At 42.7% G+C, this 24,368-nt stretch overlaps 1 protein-coding gene across 1 annotated transcript; it reads right to left on the bottom strand.

The window, feature by feature from the left end:
• Window positions 1–2,258: 2,258 nt before the first annotated feature.
• On the bottom strand, window positions 2,259–24,215 carry LOC100414104 (ubiquitin-like modifier-activating enzyme 1). The gene is given in 27 exon segments (XM_035276758.3): window positions 2,259–6,116; window positions 6,278–6,378; window positions 6,490–6,591; window positions 6,872–7,063; window positions 7,182–7,274; window positions 7,523–7,611; window positions 9,205–9,394; window positions 9,517–9,591; window positions 10,195–10,390; window positions 10,720–10,784; window positions 12,341–12,537; window positions 12,786–12,951; window positions 15,588–15,743; window positions 16,081–16,161; window positions 16,253–16,357; window positions 16,474–16,650; window positions 16,826–16,972; window positions 17,063–17,160; window positions 18,812–18,944; window positions 19,052–19,142; window positions 19,398–19,504; window positions 20,439–20,573; window positions 20,664–20,832; window positions 20,932–20,990; window positions 21,125–21,241; window positions 21,745–21,849; window positions 24,036–24,215. Coding segments are annotated over 25 exon segments (3,177 nt in total). The 5' UTR covers window positions 21,745–21,849; window positions 24,036–24,215; the 3' UTR covers window positions 2,259–5,980.
• Window positions 24,216–24,368: the final 153 nt, after the last annotated feature.

A 24,368-nucleotide genomic window follows, 5' to 3' on the forward strand; every position in this document is an offset into this window, starting at 1 on the left:
TATTATCTTTTTATAAGACAGTGAGACCAGCCTGGCCAACATGGTGAATCCCTATCTTTACTAAACATATAAAAATTAGCTAGGTGTGGTGGTGGATGCCTGTAATACTCTGGGAGGCATAGGTTGCAGCAAGCTGAGATCGTCCCAACACACTGCAGCCTAGGTAACGAAAGTAAAACTCCATCTCAAAAAAAAGTGAAAATTAAATTGTCTGCAGGTCTTAGTGCATTACCTGGTCTTTAAGTACTGTAAGTATTAACTGCTACTACCATTGCTTATCAAATATCTTCAGTATATGAACTTGATACCAAATTCCATTCAGTAGCATAACAGGAAACATCAGAGCAGGAACAGAGCCAGATAGTAGTGGCTATATGGAACCACACAGCCGTCAGGGTCTGTGTCAGTAATGTTTTCTAATTTGCAGCAAATAAGTCACCTTTCGCATACATGGATTTCTCTAAATGTGCTAAAATGTTTGAAAACAAAAGCAAAACATAACAGCACAATAAAAAGATAAATATTACAGTACAATAACTGTCTACGTAGCATTTACATTTTATTGTTATGTAGATAAAATATGCCATACAGGAGGATGTCTGTACATGATGTTTACATACAGCACCACTGCAAATCAGAAACTTGAGCAGACACAAATTATAGTATTTATGAGGATCCTGGAGTCCGTCCCCTAAAGATACCAAAGTATTACTATATGTAAATACTTTATGCTTTGGTAAGTAAGCATTCTTTAACTTAGTTATGACACAATTGTCCTTGCATTCTTAATTATCATTTATTCATGTTTATAAATAAATTGAAAAAAATTATTCTTTAAAACTTTCATTAAATTGTTTTAATGTTTGCTCAGGTAACTAAAGAACATTTCTCTATATTCTCTCTTTATGGTGTGTTAACACAGTAAAGCACTTGCTATGTAAAAAGATTGCCTTTTGTTCTTCCTGGCCAACTCAAACAATTTTCAGTGACTGAACAAGCATGCAGTTACACGGAGTGATAATTCTGAATCTCTTTGGGAGCTGAATATGGGACCTTACACAGTAGCAACCATTGCAAACCTGAAACGGAAATGCCAATTTAGAAAATCTATGGATTCAGCAGAAGCAGTAGTATGAAAATTAAATGACAGAAATCACGAAACAGACTTTTAGGTATGACTGTACACTACAGTCAAGTAAGCAGTGAGCATTATTACCCTTGTATTTTTCAAAGGATGGTAGGGTGACTGAGATTGCTGGCAAAAATTTGATGATGGAGATGGAACAGAATTTGAAATGTATGATGATAAAGAAAGATGTCAGTGTTTTGGTGGAGAATATACAAATGTATTCGCTAACGCCCTGAAGGGTAAGTCATATTGAGGGCAGAAGAGGTGGTAAAATGCTTACATACCTTTGTTTTATAAACAAATGGACATGGTAAATGAAGATGATGAGATGATAAGCTCTGTATTGTGGATAACTCTTTCAACACCACATCACATTACTTTGCCACCAGCCACTGAGAGAAGTGCATGAGAAAAAAAAAATATGAGGGTTAAACTTGGAGGAGGCGGCAGGGCTAAACGGGTGATGGCGTAGCTTCTTGGTTGCTTGATAAAATGTCATGAATGATAGAAAGGAGAATGCAGCAGCAGAGAAGTGTGGTGTTTAGGTGTCTGCTTCTGGGGCAAAGTTTTATGAGATGCATGCAGAATGTTAGGCTTCTCTGGCAACTTGCTCTGCAGTTCTCCTGATCTTCTTGGACATTTCAACCCACTTCAGCAGGAACTCGATTGTCGAGAATGCTCTTAGGAGGAAGCACAATTTGAAGCCAAAAACCTGTGTGCAGAAGCTATTCTTGTTTGTAGATAAAACAATGGAAAGTTTCCCTCAGGTCCAAGATTTTGTCAGGAGTAACAATCCCAAAGCGTTCAGAGGATTACAAATCGAGAATGTCCTTGGTTCACAAGGGTTAAAGCATTTGTATGACAATGGGAACATGCCTGAAGAACTAAGCATCCTCAAATGGAACACAGACAGTGTAGAAGAATCTCTGGCTGTTAAGTTGGAACACACACAAATCTTGCTTAAATTTTGTGATATGATTTCATCACCTTATCAAAGTATTATAGCACCTAGAAAATAATTTAGTTTTGTTTGCTTCCATTGATCAGTCTTTTGCTTGTGGCATTAAACATCTAATTAAATCTTGAAATGGCAGTACAGTTCATGGTATCTAAAGAGTTGGGAGGCTTAACAAAACCCATTTTTCCCAAGTTTCCAGTCTTCTTCATTTAATGCCACTAACAAAACGCTTTGTAACAGACTTATGGTTGATTATGCAAATGAGTTTGTGGTAATTGGTCCAGTTTTATGAAAAACAGATTTTTAAATTAGAATGGTTAACAAGACAGATGATTACTATATCTCCTGTGATGTGTGCTCTTTGAACCAAAAAAACATTGTAGCTTCATTATTGTAAAACCTATTCAAGATCCTACAGTAAGAGTGATACATTTGCAAAGATTTGCATTAATGAAGACTACATAGAAAACCTTTATAAGGATTTGTGTGTTGATTGGGTTGATATTTAGCAAATCTTTGGGTTTTACATTCTTACAGAAAAGTCTATTTAAAAGGGATCATTTATAAGACCAAAATATAGTTTCAAAAGACTAAAAATAAGTGAAATGTATGCATAACTGAATGCAATACAGTTGAAAGTATTTTTAGTTTGTGAAATAACTGCTGACATATAACGATGTTTATTTAAATCCTGCTCAAGGTACTGTTTTAGATTAGCTGTAAAAAAAACGCATTTGGCTTTTAGGATTTCTTACATAGCATTAACATGTGTTTAGTCTCTTTCTTCAGTGTTCTTTTACCTTTTTTCATGAAATCATCAGTCTTACTATATGTGAACGTGTTGAGTTGCGTTTTCAATTATTTTAAAGTGAAACACTCAAGATATCTCTACCTTATAATATTAGTTCCTAACATATGGAAATATAGGACAGAAATTTTTATATAGTGTTTTCACACTACATGAAATGTATTTTTTTTACTCAAGCATTATGCTGGAATATGGGACAGTGAAGTGATAAGATCACCACTAATAGTCTTAACAAAACTTTTTTTAAAGAAAGAGCTCTAATGCCCATGGTCTTCACTCCTGCCACCCTGCCTTCTCTCCTCCAGCCTGCACTGATGGCCTCATGGGAAGTTCCCTATGATCAGTTGACAGAAAGAGAAGACTAGGACATGGTTCACTGATGGTTCTGCACAATATATAGCCACCAACCAAAAGTGGACAGATGCAACCATATAGCCCCTTTCGAGGACATCCCTTGAAGGACAGCAGTGAGGAGAAATCCTCCTAGTGGGCAGAACTCCTGCTTTGCCTTCTCCTGTGAGTAAAAATTCCAGAGACTGATCAGAAGTTGAGCAGCTGCCAGAGCCGTGCTTATACAGCCTATCGAACTGTGAGCCAAGTATACCTCGTTTTTTTCATAAATATCTCAGCCTCAGGCATTTTTATAAGCATGCAAAAAAGGCCTATACATATATACCTTCATCTACACTGATGTCCAAATACCTCCTCTTGGTTGTTTCTCTGGAGAATCCAGACTAATCCAAACTCAGTACTAATGCTTCAATCCTTTCAACCACTAATCGTGAGCAGGTGTCTTCCTGCCTATGCAGAGTCATGGGTGGGTTCTGAGGCTTGGCAAGGTGTCTGGGTAGGGATGTAAGTGAAACAGAAATGCCAACTGTGCTTCTCTGAGTGATCAGCTCAGCTTTGTAGGTTGGCTATGCTGCTGGCTATTTATCTCTGATCAAATGCCAGCTATAAGAGAGAGAAACAAATTAGTACCACCAACCTCTAAACACTGGTTACAGTGTACACTTAAAAATGGTTAAGTGTAATCCCAATTATATGGTCATTACACATTTCATGCCTCTATTAAAATATCAAATGTACCTCCTAGTAAGCTCAGGGTGTACATTAGTTGCTTACCAGATACCAACACCATATTCAGCTGCTTCTCCTTGGCAAACCTGGGTACGATTCAGCACATGTGCATGTATGTGTACATAGAAGAACGAACTTAAAAAAGCATATAGATGGATATTTCTGATATTTGACAGTCATAACAGTGGGAAAACAAACATTTTTTCAGAGGAGAACCTCAAGAGGAAGGACAGGCAAATATAGGAGAAGCAAACAACCTGGCCTCTGGGTTTGAGAGACTGTGAACAGTGTCACTGCAGTTTCAGGAACTATGATGATTTAAAGCATGATTATAGAAATTCAATGTGTATGCTTTAGCAGAAATGAGGTAGGCAGAGAAAATTCTGAATATTCCCAAAACAAATAACTGAAAAATGATATGAGATATGCCGGCTGCCCTGATTTGATCACTATGCATTGTATCCATATATCAACATGTATGAACTCCATAAATATGTAAAATTATGTCAATTTCTTCTTAAATAAATTTCTATTTACATTGCAAAAGTGGAAGATTTTGGAGCTCTGATAGTAAAGGAAGAGGGCAGAAAAGACAGTGTGGTGAAGACAATGGAAAGAGGATGGTGTTTGGGATACTTGAGCAGTAATGATGAAAACCTGCCTGTGGTGGGAAAATCTCTCCACTTGACCTAAATGCCTGACATCAACATTAAGATATCTTGAGTTGATACAGAGGTGACCAAAAAGACTTATGCCTTTCGCTATCAGGGGCAAAGGCAAGGTGTGGGGTCTGTAGCTCTTATAAGGGTGAGCACTGAGACTCCACTGAGATAAAACCACCCTTACCTTCCACATTTAGGTCCTTCCCAAATCCCAAAGATAGAAGGGAGAGATCTAGGGTTGAGAAAGACAATGTGAAGCTGGGAAAAAGGTCTTTCCTCCATAGCTATTCTCAGGCAAATGATTTTTAAAAATAGACGTAGAGATAACAGGAGAAATACCTAATGTAGGTCACAGGGGGATGGATGCAGCAAAGCACCCTGGCATGTGTATACCTATGTAACAATCCTACACCATCTGTACATTTACCCCACAACTTAAAGTATAATAATAATAAAAGAAAAGTAGATGTGGAATGTCTTAAGGCACTGGCAATTTTCATTACAGCAAAACTTTATGTCCCTCTTACAAGGAGAATACTTATGAAAGTTTGGCCGGAGTGTGAAAGCATCAAGTGAGATGGTATAAGACCAAGACCAGCAGAAAAATATCTTTCAAACAGCTAAAATACATGCTTAAACAATAAATGGCAAAAAATGTACTAACTTTTGCACCAACCTAACAGTTAACTGCATGTGCAACACGCACTACATACCAAGTACTAAGCACTTGACACAAACCTTTCTATCTACTTTAAACATAAGAAATTTGAGAAGCAAAATAACTTAACAAAGGTTATATACATTGGCAAAAGTTAGAATTCAGACTTAGAAGACCAGTCCAGGTCTAGAATTGCTACCTCACAAAACCAACTACAGCAGATGCAAGAAGAAATAAAAGTACTAGAACTGCAAACAGAATTAACACATGGAGTAAGAGTAGATCTGCTGTACAGCCTTGCTAGTGTCTTCACTTCTTGGAGGACAGGAAGAAAAGTTAGTAAGTCTGACTTTTGTGAGAAACATTGGATTAAATTTTCTCTGTCCTAAAACCCTGGATTCTGGGCACGTTCCTTAGGTGAAGCTAGACCTTTTGGATTAAGTATCATAGTAATGTATGAAGCTATGGAAGCCTACTCCTTTCTAGTGATGATAGAATACTGGCCTTTGACAAAACAGTTAATGTGCCATGCTTAGTAATGCTTTATTATGAATTCCAATGATAAACAGTAGAGAGCAGCAGCAAAAAACATTCTCAGAAGAAAATAAGACATTTATGCCTAGTTGGTCTCAGCTTTTGTTGCAACTAGCAGGAAGCTGGGCTGGGGTAAAGGGATTGCCAGGAATCAGCAGGTAACGTATCGGACGTATGGGACCTCAATGTCCTCACCACTCTCATCATTGCAGCACAGCTCAAGCACCAGAGTCCGCACATGGTGACCCAGTTTTTGCTTTGACACACGGCTCACAATCTCTGTAATCCTGAGGTCAAAACAGAGAGTCAAGGTGGCAGAAAATAAAAGAGACAAAGGACATATGGGACAAAGAAGTCAAGAAGGAAAATAACCATGAATGTTAGAGTTGAAGAGGAAGATTCCCATCCCACATGGGGCCTTCCCTAGCCTGCCCAGCAGCCAACTCACGGCTGATCCAATCGTTCCTTAAGCTTGGTAGCTGGCATGAAGACAGAATACAGCATTGATACACCCTGTGAAAGCATGGTAATTTCCAATTTGTGCTCCATCTGGAGAGGGCGAGAAGAAAGTTGGGGAGTAGTGTTAGTGAGATGGACAGCGCTGGTCATCTGCCCAACCACACCATCTCCCACTGTGTGGAGAGAGAGAAGTGGTCTTACCCTAAAGAAGGCTAGGAACTGCTTGAGAGTCATCTCTTTACCATCAGGTTGCATGCCTTGTACATCAAAACGATCCCACAGTGTCCACTCTTTGTTATAGTACTGAGGGACAAAGGACAGGGGAGTAGAACAGGGGTCATCCCATATAGCCCTACCCTTATCACTCAACCTGACATGTCCAGTCAGACTGATGACAACCCTGTTTTGTTGAAAACTGTCTCATAGGCTAATTTTATCTTAATCATGCCCCTGAAAACTTTAATCAAAATGATGAAGACTAGAACTGGCTGTATATACATAAGTATACACATATGTCCCCTCCCCACATTATACAGTCTCACTAATGGATAATATAATTAGTTTTCATGAATGTGGGCCCTACCTGGTGACAGGGTGGGGAAAGGGGTTCAGAGAAGCTGAAGAAGGGCAGGGCCAAGTTGATGAAGCTGTTCTTATAGGAATGAAGCTTTCGGTGTCCCTGTACCACCTTGTATAGCTCCAGGCACACAAGGCCCACAATAGCTGCTGTGGTTGTTGCAATAGCTGGAATGATTTTTCCTGCAATCAGCTTGCTCTGAGACAGAATTTGAACAACACAGAGAGTTACTGAGAGGATCGATCTACAGAATTGGTCAAATGTGGGAGACTCAAGCTTGGGTAAAGGTGGAAGCTTAGGTTTGCAGTGCCACTACCTTATGCCGGTCCGCAGGGGGAATATCATAGTTCTCTGCCCGAAGGTTAGACGCTGCCATAATAAAATCCATATGGAAGTTGCTGTCATCATCCTGTTGTGAGTTGGACGAAGAAAGGAAAATAAAAAAGTCAGAGAGTCAGAGAAGTAAAATATTTCCCAGCTCCTAGGACACACTATCTCTCACCCAGCTACCTGTGGGTCTCCCCAGTTGCCAGAAATCATTTTCCTTCTCTGACCCTCTCTTCACTGTCTTCCCTCCCTCTGTTAATCTAACAAAGGCTCAGGGCTGGGCCACGGTTGGCCCATACTCCTGTCCATCCCAGGGCCCCGAGCCAACACCTTCTCAAAATCAGTGGGGTACATCTTGAACCCAGCAAGCTTCTCTGGACTAGGAAGTGTGGCCTTGAGCTCCTCCAAGCGGCTGTCATCTGAAGAAAGGGAGAAAACATTATCAGCACTTTAAGGTTTAAGCCAGTGTCTGATGTAAAGATAGGAGGCTCAGAGGAAGGCAGAAATTGCTCAGGCAGATAAAAAATTTGAAAAGTATCTACATTCTGGGAAACAATAGAGGACGCAGAGGTAGCACTGGAAACACCATCCCAAATCGAGAAAGAGGCACACAAGTGTGGGGAACACAAAGGAATAAGTCTGCATATACTAAAGAATAGAGATGAAGACAGTGTGGAAAGACATACACTGTAAGACTATTCAAAACAGCCAAAATACAGAAGCAATCCAAATGTCCATAGATAGATGAATGGATAAACAAAATGTGGTATGTACATGCAATTCACCAATACTCTTTACACTTAAAAGGAAATTCTGACACATGTGACAATGTGAACATTATGCTGAGTGAAATAAAACAGTCACAAAAAAGACAAACAACATATGATTTCAGTTACATGAGAATCCTAATGTAGTCAAACTCATAGAAACAGAAAGTAAGATGGTGGTTGCCAGAAAGTGTGGAAAAAGAAAAATGAGATGTTTTTTAATGGGTACAAAGTTCTAATTTTGCAAGATGAAGTTCTAGGTTTGCTACATAGCAGTGTAACACCACTGAACAGAAAACTCATAAGTAATTAAGATGATACATCTTCATTTTGACAACGATAAAAAGACACAAGGAAAACCAAAATGAGACAGAAATGTTGAGAAAGAACAACGTAGAAGATGAGTCATGGTGCAGGAAGGTAAGACAGAGTTGAGGAAAAAAGATACATCAACAGGAATTGTGGACAAATTCATAGACAAGAAAGCAGAGAATAATATTGTGTGAAGTAAGTTGAAGGATACGTCCAGAGGGAGACACAGGGACAGAACTGGAGAAAAAAGAGCATGTATGGAGGATGACACAAGGAAAAACACCTGCAGAAGAGGTATCTGAAGAGATATACACATCCAGATGCAATCTGCATGGGGAAACATGAGGGGGTATGTATTTGAAAAGGAAGGAACACAGAAAGACACACCACACCCCCAAATATGCACATTCAAAGACAGAAATGATAGAGGAAGAAGATACAGATCATGAGACAGGACAGAGAAAAACATAGGAAAGTAAGAGCTGAAGTTGTCAGAGAAAGATCTTCAAAGGAAGACGGGAGGACAAATGAAGGGCCATAGTAGGATAAATACACACTCAGTGAAGTTGGGACTAGATGTACGGATGGGGACATAGTGGAGACACAGAAGCAGACAGAAGCTGCTAAGAGATCAAGGGAGACACAGCACTGGTAGAGATAATACGTCTTTCTCCCCTACACAGATTTATAAGAAACAGATGAAAAAAGGCAAACACACACAGGAAAAGGGATGAACTAGTTTTCATAATAGGAAGTGTGTGAAGAAGAAAGGAGATAATTATATCTCAAATATAGGAGGTGAGGCTGAAAGGATGTGTACTGGTAAATCTCCACTCTACAGTCATTATGAGCGCCAGTGGCAAAAGACTAATGAGGAGGCTTAGATAGACAGGGTACAAACTAACTCATGGTCAAATGGCCAAACACACTCACCAACAGAGGCACTGGTGCTCTGCAGCTCCTGGTCAGAAACGTGGATCTGGACACCAGACTTGGGAATGAATGTGGGGACATGCACAGACTGTAGCAATGTAACCACAGAAGCTCGGTCCCGAGAGCCTATCAGTCCATAGGTCTTGGCAAACAGGTTGGCAGCAGCCATCACATAGTCCAGGTGCAGGGGCTGGGAGAGGGAAGAGTAGGGGAGGATGAGCACATCAGTCTTCAAGTGTAGTCTCTACTGACTTCCCATTTACCCACACTTTATCTAACCCAACACCAGTAGACTCCAGGAAGGAGACTCACATTGCTGACATCAAAGATGAGTGGGTGAGGACGGCGTTTAGGCCCAGACCAAAATGGGGTTCCAGAGCTTGTAAGCTGAAAGGATAAAACATTTTACAGGAGCAGAATGGGAGAGAAGAGGGCTCTCTGGCACTTCTCACCTGAGCCTCGAAAGTCTAAGCTCACTATCACTGGAAACTCACTTTGTGCCAGAAACACAGCACTGGATCTCCTAGGGACTCTGAGGCACTATACTAACTCTAATATCCACAGACAAATTAATCCTCACCAAATACTTACGAGGTAAGCATTATTACCTACTTCGTAGGTGAGACTCCTGAAGAGCAGCAAAAATATATGACCTCTTGCCCTAGTGTCACACAGAGCTGGCACTTGTGCTCTTATCTCCAAAATTTCTCCCCTATTATAATCTCTACGGCTTTACTGGGAATCAGATTTGACTCAGCCTACACCATAGGAGACAGAACAGATGCCAAGTCTCTGGGCTGAAAGAAAAGGAATAGAGCAAAAACAGGTGTCTGCAGAAAGCACTAGCCTTATCACTTTTCTGAAACTCCCATACCTTAAGGCACCTGTGACGCCTGCCTTAACTAGAATGAACCATGTCAAAAGCCTCCAGTAAACTCCACGTTTCCAGAAAGTGTATTATGCCAAATAGACACTGGAAGCATGCTATACCTGGTCAGGAGGAAAGTTATGCAGCAGCTGCTGGATGTTGTGTGAATACTGGGTGTGCCACTGGTGGTAGGCCCAGGTCACACAATCAGCCCAAGTCTCTGGTCTCTGCAGCACCAGGCTGCAATGCACATGCTCCAGCAACTCCAAGGGTTGGTTGCCTGGCAGCCGCAGTGTCTGCTCCATAAACTTGGGGTTTCTATCGGAAATTTGAGGCAAACGTCAGTATTATTCAATAGCCTTAGGAGTAGGTTTCAAGGAAATAGCACTGTCTTCACGGAAAGCTATTTCTGACCCCACCCCCCCCACCCCCAGAGTAGAACAGACAGGAAGACACACCACCTCCCCAAATACGCAAATACACAACTCTGCCCCTGGAATCACCTGCCTCATATGAGGCTCAAGCATTCATTCATTCATTCAGAGTGAGCCTGACTGTGAGTATTAGGGTGGTCAGGAAATTAGACAAGATGCTTTGCCTTGGCTGGTAGGCAGGGGAGAGGAAGAGAGGGCCTCTGAGTTACTCACGTGAGGTACTGGTTGACATTTTCTGCAGACTGCTTGAAGAGGCCTTCAAACTCATCCCGAGCCCACTATAGGCAGGGCAGAAAAAATTACAATGGTAGACAAAATGGGTTTCTGTCGGCATTAGAAATACCACCAGTAAAATAAAGCAAGCAGGAAGAGACAACTGCTCTGGGAGAATAGAGGGGAAAAGCCTCCCAAATGGGGCTGCCCAAATTTCTCCAGCTTCTCACCTCAAACTTAAAATCCAAAGGCCTTGATCTGCACAGTGGTTACACAGTATGTGTGCATGAAACTTATTTTTAAGATGTCCACTACTCTCTTTAGGTGTGATGTGCCCCAGTAAAAAGAAAAAAGTCACTCTGAAAAGAAAACAAGGATGGTCCTCACAGATTTTGGGGACTGGGCAGAAAACCAGGCAGATAAGGATTATTGTGCTCATTTTTGCCCTCTGAGCCTTAGAAAGGCAGTCAGTAGAGTCACCAATGAAGCTGTCTGAAGCACCCTGAGAATGGACACTTAGGTTTCAATCCAGGTCTGCCACACACAACCTGTTTTTGTGACTTCAGGCACAGAGAGTAACACTTCAAAATATATACTGGAACACTAATATATACATCTCATGAAATTTCTATAAAGGAGTGAGCAAATATGTTAATTATAAAGTATCCTGAAAAGAGTGCCAAGTACATACTAAGTGTTAAGTGCTTTATAAAAGCCCTTTGAGAGAGACTATTGTAATGCACATTTTACAGTAAGGAATCCAAGGCACAGGAGATTCAGTCCAAGGTTATGAAGAAAATCTATCTTAAAACCCTTTTATGGGCCTCCCTGCACATTAGATAGAGAGTAGAATACCACATCCTACTAAAAGCTATGTAGATTCACATATTCAGGTAGGAGAGAGACAAGAGACAGTGGTGACAACACAAACATAAACGTATTCATTCTGTAACTGCCTGGTTGAAGTGAGAATTAACATTTTTCTCCCTCTTTTCTTCCCATCTTTATATTCCTCCTAATCAAGGAGTCAAACACAACACTGAGACAAATTCTGAAAATGCAATGGTTGTTCTTGGGCTCAAAGGGTAGTAAATTAGGATTAGGTGTTCTAGGTGTCAATTATCCAGGTGTGTTCACTTTATCTACCTAGGTAACATATGCCCTGTTCTGTAACAGAGAAACAGAAATATCCTAACAAGCCAGCTGTTAAACACATTTTGGGCAAAAGTTGGGGAAATACAATTATCAATTCATGTTTTAAAGGTAACTATAAAAGTGAGACTATAAAGAAATTAATTTTATCCACAAGAACAGCATTGTTTACACAGAAGCATATTGCTGTTTTTTACATAATGACAAATTAGATTCTATACTTTTATAAAGATGTTTTGCCTTGTATAAAGATGCCCTTCCAAAATAAAAATTTTGAAGTACAAGACAAAAAGAAATTAATCACTTTTACAAACTTATGCTGCCGAGTCTAAAGAAAAGGAAAGAGGTCTGGAGAAAATACAAAAGCTATGCTACAGCTTTCAGCATTTAAATGACAGGCTTGATGACCCAGAGGCCATCTACCTAGGTGCCTCTCTCTCCCACCTCTGCTGCCTCTAAGGCTGCTTACCTGCAGCGTATGCTCGATAGCATTGGGGAAGTTCTTTAGTGTACAGATGGGGATGGATTTCTCAGGGGGGTCCCGGCTGGAGCTGTAAGACTCTGTCAAGAAGGGAATGACCACCTGCACACTGCCCTTGGTGCCCAGTGTTCCAGACTCCAGTAGTGGCTTTCGGTAATACACACAGCGGCTGTCCATGTACAGTCCTTGGAGAGGTGGTAGAAGTGGCATTAGAAATGGGAGACAGGCAAAACACACTGCAATGTGTGTACCTATGAAACTGTATTGCATGCTCTGCACATGTACCCCAAAACCTAAAATGCAATAAAAAAATAAATAAATTTTAAAATAAAAAAAAAAAAGAAAAAGAAATGGGAGACAGGCAGGAAGATCAGCAACCTGCAATATTCACATTCAAAATTGTACCCTCATCCTCACCCGCCTCCAAACTCACGGGCATCCACATTGTCCAGAGCACTGGCCACAGCGTCCAGGTTTTGGAAGAAGTCATCATCGTAGATACACTCTGTTTCAGGGCCCACACGGTTCTGCTGGCTCATCACCCTGATGTGTGGATTTATCTGACGCACAGCTGCAGCAGCTGTGTCAGACTTGAATTTCTGGAAGCAGATGAGGATACAAAGCTGTTAAGCACGAGTCACCGAACAAGTCTATATAGGGCCAACCTGAAAAGACCTAAATTGAGCTCTGAGGGCTGCTGTTTAGCAAAAAAGCTGGCCTATGAGTATGCCATATGGTTGGGGCTGTGACAAATATGGCTACAACAAAACAATAAAACAGACACAAAAGTAAAGCACTGGATCCGGTATCAATTATTTGACCTATACCATAACTTCTTTTTTTTTTTTGAGATGGAGTTTTGCTCTTGTTGCCCAGGATGGAATGCAATGGCGCAAACCTCCACTCACCACAACCTCTTCCTCCCAGCTTCAAGCAATTTTTCCTGCCTCAGCCTCCCGAGTAGCTGGTAGTACAGGCACCTGCCACCATGCCCAGCTAATCTTGTATTTCAGTACAGAAGGGGTTTCTCCATGTTGGCCAGGTTGGTCTGAAACTCACAACCTGAGGCGATCCGCCTGCTTCAGCCTCCCAATGTGCTAGGATTACAGGTGTGAAGCAGCACTCCCAGCCCCAATGTCTATTTTTTTTTAAGTTAATGACACCTGTAGTTGGGATAGATGCATCAAAATAAAACCAAGGTTTTATTTATACCAAGTGGTAGAAAAACAAAAAGGATCTCATCAAAGCTTAAGCCACATTCCTGTTCTGCTCAAAACTCTCCACTGGCTTCCACTTTCAGTTGGGAGTAAAATTAGTGCCTTCCCTTCTCTATGAACTCTGTTACTAAACACCACAAGCATATTTCAACCATAGTCTTGCTCAGGCCCTTACCTTTTCCTGCTACACTATTCATCGTGTTCCACTTATTCTCCTACATTCTCTTAAGTCTTTGCAGAAATGACAACTTTCCAAAAAGGCCTTCCTGATCTACGCTGAAAAACAATTCCTGTGGCATTTCCAAGTGCCTCTTGAGTTTTTTATCATTAATAATTTCCACATTCTAACATCAACTATATCCCCTGCTACCCTTATTTGCTTATTACAGTTGTTACTTATTGCAGTTATTTAACATAATGGTCTATAAATGAATCTTTAAAATAACCTGTTATGTAGGCAAAAGATATCATTATTTTCCATGTGAGAACTGTAAACTGGGGCCCTTCAAAATCAGTCAATTGAAAAGTGTAATAAGGTGATTATGTACAATATAAACATTATCATAAAACATTTTAGTTCAGTAATAATCATTCAGTAATAACACCGTATGTCCTCAATTCTAAATAGAAGTTGAACAATTAGAAGACATGGACACAGGAAGGGGAAAATCACACACCGGACCTGTTGGTGAGTGCAGTGCTACTTGAGGGAGAGCATTAGAGAAATACCTAACACAGACGACACAGGAATGTGTGCAGCAAACAACCACGGCACATGTGTACCTATCTAACAAATGTGTAACCAACACGTATCTCGTGTCTTAAATATAATAATTAAAGAAAGAAACATAAATAGGTAGGTAAGGACTAAAAAAAGAAACTTCAGTAATAAGAGTCACATTCTAGTGGGTTTTGCAAATCTCTTTTTAAGTTATGTAGCCTCATGAAGATAGCTGGATTCTCATACCCACCACATACAATCTGCTATGTATTTTGTTTAAGGATACATGTGAGATTCAACATCACATGAAAATATTTTCATAATCCTTGATTTCATTATCAGTATCCGGTGGTTTGTCGACCATTCGGAATTAATTTTTAAAGAATAACTTTGTTTGTTTGAAGATGGAGTTTTGCTTGTCACCCAGGCTGGAGTGCAATGGCACCATTTTGGCTCACTAAAACCTCTGCCTGTGGGCTCAACTGATTCTCCTGCCTCAGCCTCCCAAGTAGCTGGGATTACAGGCACCCACCACCATGCCTGGCTAACTTTTGTATTTTTAGTAGAGATGGGGTTTCACCACGTGAGGCAGGCTCCTCACAAACTCCTGACCTCAGGTAACCCCCCACCTCGGCCTCTCAAAGTGCTGGGATTACAGGCCTGAGCCACCACACCTGGTCAAGAATAACACTTTATCATCATCACTGGCCATTTGGAAAATGCTCACTTCACTGAGTTCACAAACGCTTTCTAAATGAAAATCTGGTATTTACTTGAGAAAATAAGAATGAAGATGGCAAATTACATCTTAGTTATTATTAAAACATTTGCAATCATATAGACCCACTAAGAGTTTGAAGGACCTCCAAAGGACATGGGACTGCATTCTGAGAAATTTACTCTGCATCAAGGAAAGGAACCTTTCTTTTGCCACCTCTCATGAATTCCAAATTTCTAGAGTAGCATTTACTATGTGGGGTACAAAAGGAATGAGAGATTATAAGCAGGCAAAAATAGCAATGACCTTTACAGGCAACTTTCTAGACAATCCTTTTACAACCCGACTTCAATTTCAACATTAGCAGTGACCCCCCAACAGAAACAAAAGGATTGAAGACTTAAGAAGAACTACCAGATTTATGAAAAAAACAAACCAAGTATTCAATAAATGTTGAATGAAAAACTAGTGACGCAAGGGCTAAAAGACAGCGGCAAGAAGACCTGGGCCATTAAGATCCAAAATAAGAGAAAGGGAGAGGAGAGCAAGTGAGATAAACTCTAAGCCTGCCCTACTCACCGAGACATCCCAGGGTCGGAAGAGAAACTGTCTGTTCAGATTGGATTTCTCGATGGTGTCCATGTCTGTAACAGTTATTTTGCCACCCTCCCCACAGCCTAGCCCAATCATGGCAAAATTCTTGAGAAGCTCACAGCCAATGGCCCCAGCACCCACCTGAAAGATAGCAAACAAGAGACACCTCATCAGGGTGACTAAGGACAATGCAGAGTCACCCACCACTCCACTCTCTCCCTGAATATAGCAAGAGAAGACAAGAGGGCCCACGGCCACCCATTCAACTCCCAGGGCCATTGAACCTTTCATTATCTGAGGAAGGAGGCACTGGATGGGAGAAGTAAAGGCATACATTAAGCTTTCACTTAATATACAGAAAATCCAAAGAAGATATGTAATTAGGTTGCAAGAACCAAAAGACTCTCTGGTGGGAGGCAGAATAGGTGACCAGAGGCCAGGGAGGCGAAAGTAACAGGTGTCCAACAGGGGTATTCACCACGAAGTACTTCTGCTTGGCCAGCTTCTCTTGCAGGTCTGAGCCAAACACAGCCACCTGTCCATCATAACGATTCTGGCGCTGTCATGTAAAAAGAGGAAGGTCAGAGAAGAGTTGCCTTAGACATGCTCCCAGTGCCCTTCCCTAAGCCCCTTCTGCCCCTGCCAAGTACTGGAAGGCATCTGTCTTCCATCAAGTCCGCTTTATCCTCAGGGAGACACTCAAGGGCATCAAAGTACAGCCATTGCATGATTGGCATAAATTTTCCAGAGCACGCCTGAGGGAGAATGATCAGTGGTTAGTCTCAGCCTAAAACAAATGGACAACAAAAGTGATAAATCCAGGGAAGCACCTGGACCACACGCAGACATGTCCTTTCCCACCCCTGCTAACCTTCATAACCTCCTGGGCAGCCAGGCCTCCAATGAAGGCATTTATAGGTGCCAGATCCCCAGCAGCCACATGTGCCAGCTTCCGGATGAGGTCCACATCCAGGTTGCCTTGCCTCACTGATGGCAAGGCTCGAGCATTCACGGCCTGTGCTAGAGTCACTAGTTCTGTTGCATCCTCCTGGTAGGCCAGAAGAAACCAAAAGATGACCTGTTAGGCCACTAAAAGAAGGGGAGGAGAAGGGAGAGGAGGAAGAGGAAGGGGAGGAGAAAGAAGATGGAGGGGGAACAGACAGACGGGAGAGGCATGAGGTGCTCCAGGACAAGTACCCTGGCTGGCTGGCCCACTCATATACCTCGTTGTGGGGACGAGGTGGCCTGCTATGTTGAGTACAGAACTGATGCAGTGCCTGGAAGCCAATATGTAGATGAGCAGGGCGAGAATACTTAGCACAGTCTGTTATCACAAAGTCTGGCTCTGCCAGTGAGGCAAGCAAGGATTTCTGTGGAAAGCAAGGTTATTAGTACCACAGCTGTGAAAAAACTAGAAATTCATGAACCACATAGTCCACATCCCTACCACCGCTACTCACAAAACTAATCTTCTTAGATACTTTGACCTGACTGACGACGCCCCCGCCAATGTAGTCAGAGAAGCTGGAGGTATCACAGATACTAAAGGTGTAAGGACCTAGGAAATTAAAAAGGATACAGTGTAATCTTTCAATGCATGCAGTAACCTTTCTACCCTGCCACCCAAAATAAACTGCATCATAAAAATGAGAATTAAAAAGCCACAATCTCCCAGCTCAAGACACTAGAAGCCTCTGCCAGAAGCTCTCTCTACTGATACGTGAGAAAGTATTTCCTTCTGCCCCAGGTCTAGCTCACCCCGCAAAGACACCCCATAACTAAATGCCACTCTGGGAAAAAAACAAAGAAACCCTGCATCAAGTATATAACATTCACAATTTTTCTTTCTCTACGAAGTAACAGATAAGTACGTTTCTTCAGCTACAGTTCACTGAGCTTCCTAAATCTGTGACTTAAGTTTTCATCAAACGGTGGTAATTATTTTCGCCATCATTTCTTCAGAAACATTTCTGGACCTATTCTGTTCTTAGCATTCTATCAAACCTGTATTTTTCACTCATAGAAGTTTAATTTAGGTATCTTTTTGTTTTAATACCTTAAGCAGCTCATCATTTCCTAGAGCTTCTTGGACTACAAGGAATTATTTCCAAATTTATTTCAATGTTCTTTTCTACCAATCTTATATACTGGATAAGATTACCAGATTAAGACACTTAAAAGATGATATATTAAAAGGTATTACCCAACATCCAAAATACAATAAAGAGGAAAGAGGACAAAAAGGAACACGCAGCTGAGTTGTGAAAGATAAACTTGCTTAAGGTACATATAACTGAAGTCCTGGAAAGAGGGGATGGCTGCTGGGGAAACAACACAGTATTTTTACAAAGTAATCCAAAAGTATCAAACTATCAGTCCACAGATTATATAAATATGATAGCCACACACAAAAGGCACATAGAGAAAACATATGAAGGTACATCATTATCACATTGCTTAAAATCAGTGAGATAGAAAATAAGCACTTTACATCTAGGTTAAAGGAAAAACAAGAAGTCTAAATAATTTCAAAAATATGCAAGGTAAACACAATTTTAGACATAAAAAAGTTGACAGAAAATTGACCAGCAGACTCACACTTGGACAAACATGAAAGGGCATGTTTCAGGCCAAAAATATGGGTCAACAGAAAAGGAAGAATACTGAAAAATTTGATGTCTATAAAAAAGCTGTCTCTTACTACTTCTCTTTAAAAATGTTAATTGTTAAAAATGTAGAGCAGCTTATGACACATGAAAAGTAAAATATATGATAACAGCAAACAAAAAACTAGAAAATGAAAATATTTTATTGTAAGCGTTCTTTTATAGGTGAAGTAGTAAATTACTGGAGACTATGCTAAATAAACATTAAAGATGTACGCTAAAAATTTGAAAGCCATTCTAATTTTAAAAGTACAGCCAATAAAGACATGAGAGAGAGAGGTGGGGAGAAAGAGAGAGAGAGAAAAGAAATGGAATCAACATTGTGGCATATAACTCTTTTGCCTCTAGCAGGGAGATTACATTCAGTAAGATCTCATAGGACTGTCTCCTCAGTCCCAGCTCACGTGCCAGAGTCAAACATCTTTCTGTGGCCTTCAGTCCAATTCAGACTATGGACAAGTGTCACCTCTTGGCCTCTGGGTAAACCCCCATCGGAGACAACTTTCTCTTTGTTTCAGGCAACCACTTCTCATCCCGACATACCTAGGACTTTTATCTCTATGGGGTGGATGTCATTGAGTTCACACATGCCCTGGACTTCTCTGAAGGAGACAAAGTCGCCACTCTCAAACCCATGCCGGGCCTCATCCAGGCAGGTGACCACACCAGCGCTGTCCTAGTTGGAAGTGAAGTAGACTTTAGAGAAAGGCCAGAGTGCCAGCAGATTGGCAAAACTGTTGCTGCTCACCGGTGTTTCCCCAAACTCCTAGAGGGCCTCCTTACCTTGGTGATCATAGAAACCATAGCACTAAGTGGCTACTCCCCATTGGAATCTCTGAGAATCATGTCTTTTCCAAAGTCACAGAAGAGCTGCCTGCGGAGGGAGTAACAGAACTGGTGCCTCAGGTCCATATACATAGGTACTCCCTTTTCCCTCTAGGTACAAAGAACACTTGGGAAGCAAACTCAGCTGATCCACAGTAGGAATCACTTGGGGTTCAGGTCAAACGGAAAGAGCAAAAATGCAGAATTTAAAATTCAGGTGGCTGAATGTAACACAAGTGCAGTGGGAGCCTCTTGGCCTGAGTTTGGCAGGGGTTGCAGGAGGCAGGCAGAGGCAGGTACTTACCCAAAGAGGCCCCTGGTGTCTGCCACCACCAGCTTGATTCCACGGCTATGACAAAACTCACCCACTTGCAGCTGGCTCTCCAAGGGAGTGTTGGTAAGGACCACCACCTATAAAGAGCCGAAGGCCTGGGCTGAGGCCTGGTACTAGGATACAGTGGAGTGACATAACAGAAGATAAAGGCTAAAAGGAAGGGATGGACTGGATAGCCTCATCTAGGCTTTTGTGCCTTGGCCCTCATTTACAAACACCTGTGAAGCATCTATGTGTGTCAGATAAAGGGATACAGGGAGGAAAGAGTGTGAAGAACAGAGAATCCCTTTATTTGGCAAACATCTGTGTGTCAAATAAACTGCTGCCTGCCCTGTGGTGACCTGAGACATAAAAAGATGAGTAACAGTGTGCCCCATTCAAAGCCTCTATTTGTCCCCATCACATTCACTGGCTTTAAAATCTCAAAAAAACCTGTTCAGCCATGATATTAGGGATTTCTCTTATTTTTTTTTCCTTATTCATTGGTGTAAAAGTTCTTATTCCTATATCAGGAATTTTGGTATCCTTCTCCTCTGGGACACCTGAAGACAGATCATCAGTACTCACTGCTCCTCCTTCCAGTACAGTTAATGAAAAACACCTATATGATGCTCTCCAGCTATTCTAAGTTTAGCCTTCAGAAAACCTCTGAGAGGCTGATAGTGCTATTGTTCCTTTTCCAGAGACAGTAACTAAGGCAGAGATTACATGACTTGTTTATAGTCATACCATTAAAAGATGTCAAGACTCATGTGAAGCTAGTACAGTTCAGCTCAAGATCAATGTTCATAATCACTGTGCCACAGTGTATGGCCAAATCTTCCCTTCTGAAAAGGGATGAGTCCCCCAAGGACAGGTCCAGAGTCTAATCCCTGCCTGCATTCCTTAGCCCTCCAGCATGAAGTGTGCACACAGGGCCTGCCATTAAATCAATTTTAAACAAGCAAACAAACCAGAGACAAGACTTGAAAAAAAAAGGTGGGGCGGCGGGTGGGTAATGCCCCAAGGTACCTGGAAACCACTAAGAAAGTCCTCAACCAAGGGTCCTGTGTAGGTGCATACACGCACATAGCCATTGAGTTCTGCAAGGCGCGACTGTGATGCTTCAGCTCGGTTTTTACCAATGTCCTCCTCTCGCAGGTAGAACTAGCAGAGGATGCAGGAAGAGAGAACTTAAGTGAATGCAGAGCCCAGGCAGACTGGTTCCCTGGAAAAGCAAAGGGGGCTGTGAGTTACCTGGGAGGAGAGGTCAGCCCACTGGGCAGTGCCCTGGTCATGTAAGGTGACAGCCTTGACCCCACCGAGGATGATGTTCTTGGCGATCTCCACACCTAACCCCCGCAGGCCTGAAACCAGCACACTGGATGTCTGGAGATACTTCATCGCCTCATGACCCAGCACATACCTGGCAGGTTATGGAGGCCTCTGGTCAGGATAGGCTCATCCAACCCTATCTTCTCTGTGTCTCTTCCCACCTCTCACCCCCAGCTGTGGCCCCACTTACAGCTGGCGGGAGTAAAGATCTTCATCTATGTGTATTTCAGTGTTGTTTTTGGACATTCCCTAGAGATGGAGGGAAAAACAGGTTAAGAGGAGATAGAGAGTAATGGGACGGACAGACAGACAGACAGACAGAAGTACTTTCCTACCAGTCCCTCTACCTCCTCATCTGTCAGTGTCCAGAGATAAATCCTCACCTGGGTTGGTCCTGAAGGCACTTCAGACATCACAGAGTAGGCAGAGGAGCAGTCAGAATCCAACTCTGAACCAGGCCCAGATACGCGACGTCTCTTGGAGAGCAGTGAGCTGGACATCTGGAGGAAAAAGGAGTGTTAAAGGTGAAGTAAATACAAGGAGGCTTTTCTGTTAGTGGCAATTCTGGCAGAGAGTTTTGTGGTGACCCTATTTTATTAAAAGACAGACACGGTAGGTGATGAACCTAAAGGGGAAAAATGGGCAGGTTGAGCTTACACAATTTAGGGCCGAATAAGCTCAGTGAGCAGACATGGGGTAGATATTGAGGTGGGACTGGATTTCCCATTTTGAACTCTGCTTTTGAAGGATGAGGTAGGGCCTAGAGTAAGGCTGAGGAGGTGACTCTCCGACAATGGTAGTTAGAAGCAAACCTAACAGAGTCTGTGATAACAAAACTGATGGCCATGGGAATAGATTTCTAGTGGGAGGTTGTGCATTCCAACACTCACACCTGGTATCTGGTCCTTTGAGAGGTTCTGGGAGAAGACACTCAGGATTATCTGAAGTGAATGTTGGGATCACGAAAAGGGGGCAGTCCGTAAAATAGATACTGGAAGGGTACCTCTAAATAGCAATGTTCAATATTCCTTTCCCACGGAAGACGATACACGGATTGGGGAAGATGGCTTTAGTGATCTCTCTGAAAGACGGTAGGGGCTTGAAAAACCTGAAAAGCCAAGCACTAACTTATCAAAACAAAAACACGGCCCCCTGGGTGAGATGTGGGAAAGGCTCCACACAGAGATGAGGCCCAAATACCCTTACACAAAGTCTAGCACCGTTTTTTTGGTTTTTTTTTTTTTGCTCTCAAGGTTGAATGTGGGAAAGTAGGCCAGGGAAGAGAGTGCTGTCTAAAGGAAAACGTCAGATAAGAGTTGTCTTTGCAGTCAGGGTGAGATGTGGGAAAGGCTCCACACAGAGATGAGGCCCAAATACCCTTACACAAAGTCTAGCACCGCTTTTTTGTTTTTTTGTTTTTTTCTCTCAAGGTTGAATGTGGGAAAGTAGGCCAGGGAAGAGAGTGCTGTCTAAAGGAAAACGTCAGATAAGAGTTGTCTTTGCAGTCAGGGTGAGATGTGGGAAAGGCTCCACACAGAGATGAGGCCCAAATACCCTTACACAAAGTCTAGCACCGTTTTTTTGGTTTTTTTTTTTTTGCTCTCAAGGTTGAATGTGGGAAAGTAGGCCAGGGAAGAGAGTGCTGTCTAAAGGAAAACGTCAGATAAGAGTTGTCTTTGCAGTCAGGGTGAGATGTGGGAAAGGCTCCACACAGAGATGAGGCCCAAATACCCTTACACAAAGTCTAGCACCGTTTTTTTGGTTTTTTTTTTTTTGCTCTCAAGGTTGAATGTGGGAAAGTAGGCCAGGGAAGAGAGTGCTGTCTAAAGGAAAACGTCAGATAAGAGTTGTCTTTGCAGTCAGGGTGAGATGTGGGAAAGGCTCCACACAGAGATGAGGCCCAAATACCCTTACACAAAGTCTAGCACCGTTGTTTTTTTTTTTTTTTTTGCTCTCAAGGTTGAATGTGGGAAAGTAGGCCAGGGAAGAGAGTGCTGTCTAAAGGAAAACGTCAGATAAGAGTTGTCTTTGCAGTCAGGGTGAGATGTGGGAAAGGCTCCACACAGAGATGAGGCCCAAATACCCTTACACAAAGTCTAGCACCGTTTTTTTTGTTTTTTTTTTTGCTCTCAAGGTTGAATGTGGGAAAGTAGGCCAGGGAAGAGAGTGCTGTCTAAAGGAAAACGTCAGATAAGAGTTGTCTTTGCAGTCAGGGTGAGATGTGGGAAAGGCTCCACACAGAGATGAGGCCCAAATACCCTTACACAAAGTCTAGCACCGTTTTTTTTGTTTTTTTTTTTGCTCTCAAGGTTGAATGTGGGAAAGTAGGCCAGGGAAGAGAGTGCTGTCTAAAGGAAAACGTCAGATAAGAGTTGTCTTTGCAGTCAGGGTGAGATGTGGGAAAGGCTCCACACAGAGATGAGGCCCAAATACCCTTACACAAAGTCTAGCACCGATTTTTTGTTTTTTTTTTTTTGCTCTCAAGGTTGAATGTGGGAAAGTAGGCCAGGGAAGAGAGTGCTGTCTAAAGGAAAACGTCAGATAAGAGTTGTCTTTGCAGTCAGGGTGAGATGTGGGAAAGGCTCCACACAGAGATGAGGCCCAAATACCCTTACACAAAGTCTAGCACCGCTTTTTTTGTTTTTTTTTTTTTTTTGCTCTCAAGGTTGAATGTGGGAAAGTAGGCCAGGGAAGAGAGTGCTGTCTAAAGGAAAACGTCAGATAAGAGTTGTCTTTGGGGTAAATGAAGACCAGACACTCCCCGGGACATGGCCCCTTTTGCTGGAGGCCAAAATCTGGGGGTGCGGGGACCTGGGGTCTGAAGGATGATCCCAGCCGGACGAGAGACGCTGAACGGCTGAAAATCTCCCGGCTCACGAGGGGCTGATACAAGCCAGCGCGTGGGAAAGACCTCCGGCCAGCGACGACGAGCCTGTGACTCCGAAGGGCAACGCTGAGCATCTGCACCCTCGAAGTCAGCTTTCCACACCCCGAGAAAGGGCGGGAAACGTAGGCACCGTCTCGGGATCCCCTCGTCCCCACCCAGCCTCAAAACGGTCTGCTATGACCTCAGTCCCGCACAGACCCCTGTGACCTCAGGCCCGGGGTGGAGGCCTTCGGAAGTCCCCACCCCTGGTGAGGCAACTGGAAGGGAGTTACCCGTGCCAGTTCCCTGGTCCCCCGGCCGCCCCCGGCCACCGCCCGAAGCCCCCCCGCTGCCATTGCCGCCGCCGCCGCCATTGCCGCCGCCATTGCCGCCGCCGCCGCCAGTGTCTCAACATGACGAAAGCAAACCTGGCCACTGCCCTCGTCCTTCTCCGCTTCTTTCCCGATGCTTGGCCCACAGAGACCACCAGTCGCTGCTTTCTCCTTCCTGCGCTGTAGAGCTTGGGACCGTTTCTTTCGCAGACACTTCCTTCCCTTCAGCGGTGAATAAAAATGGCGGCCGCCAAGCCAGAGATCTCAGCAGAACGCAGGGCTATGGCGGCAACCAGGCCACGCCCACTCACGATTTATGTATGACGTCGTTCGCCCGAGCGTGACGCTGCGCGTGGCTGCGTAGGAAGACGGCAGCTCCCTCTAGTGGCTGTATCTAGCATAATGGCCATAAAGGAGATTTGAATAGTG

The sequence above is a fragment of the Callithrix jacchus genome, chromosome 16 (genome assembly GCF_049354715.1).
Source record: "Callithrix jacchus isolate 240 chromosome 16, calJac240_pri, whole genome shotgun sequence".
Lineage (NCBI taxonomy): Eukaryota > Metazoa > Chordata > Mammalia > Primates > Cebidae > Callithrix > Callithrix jacchus.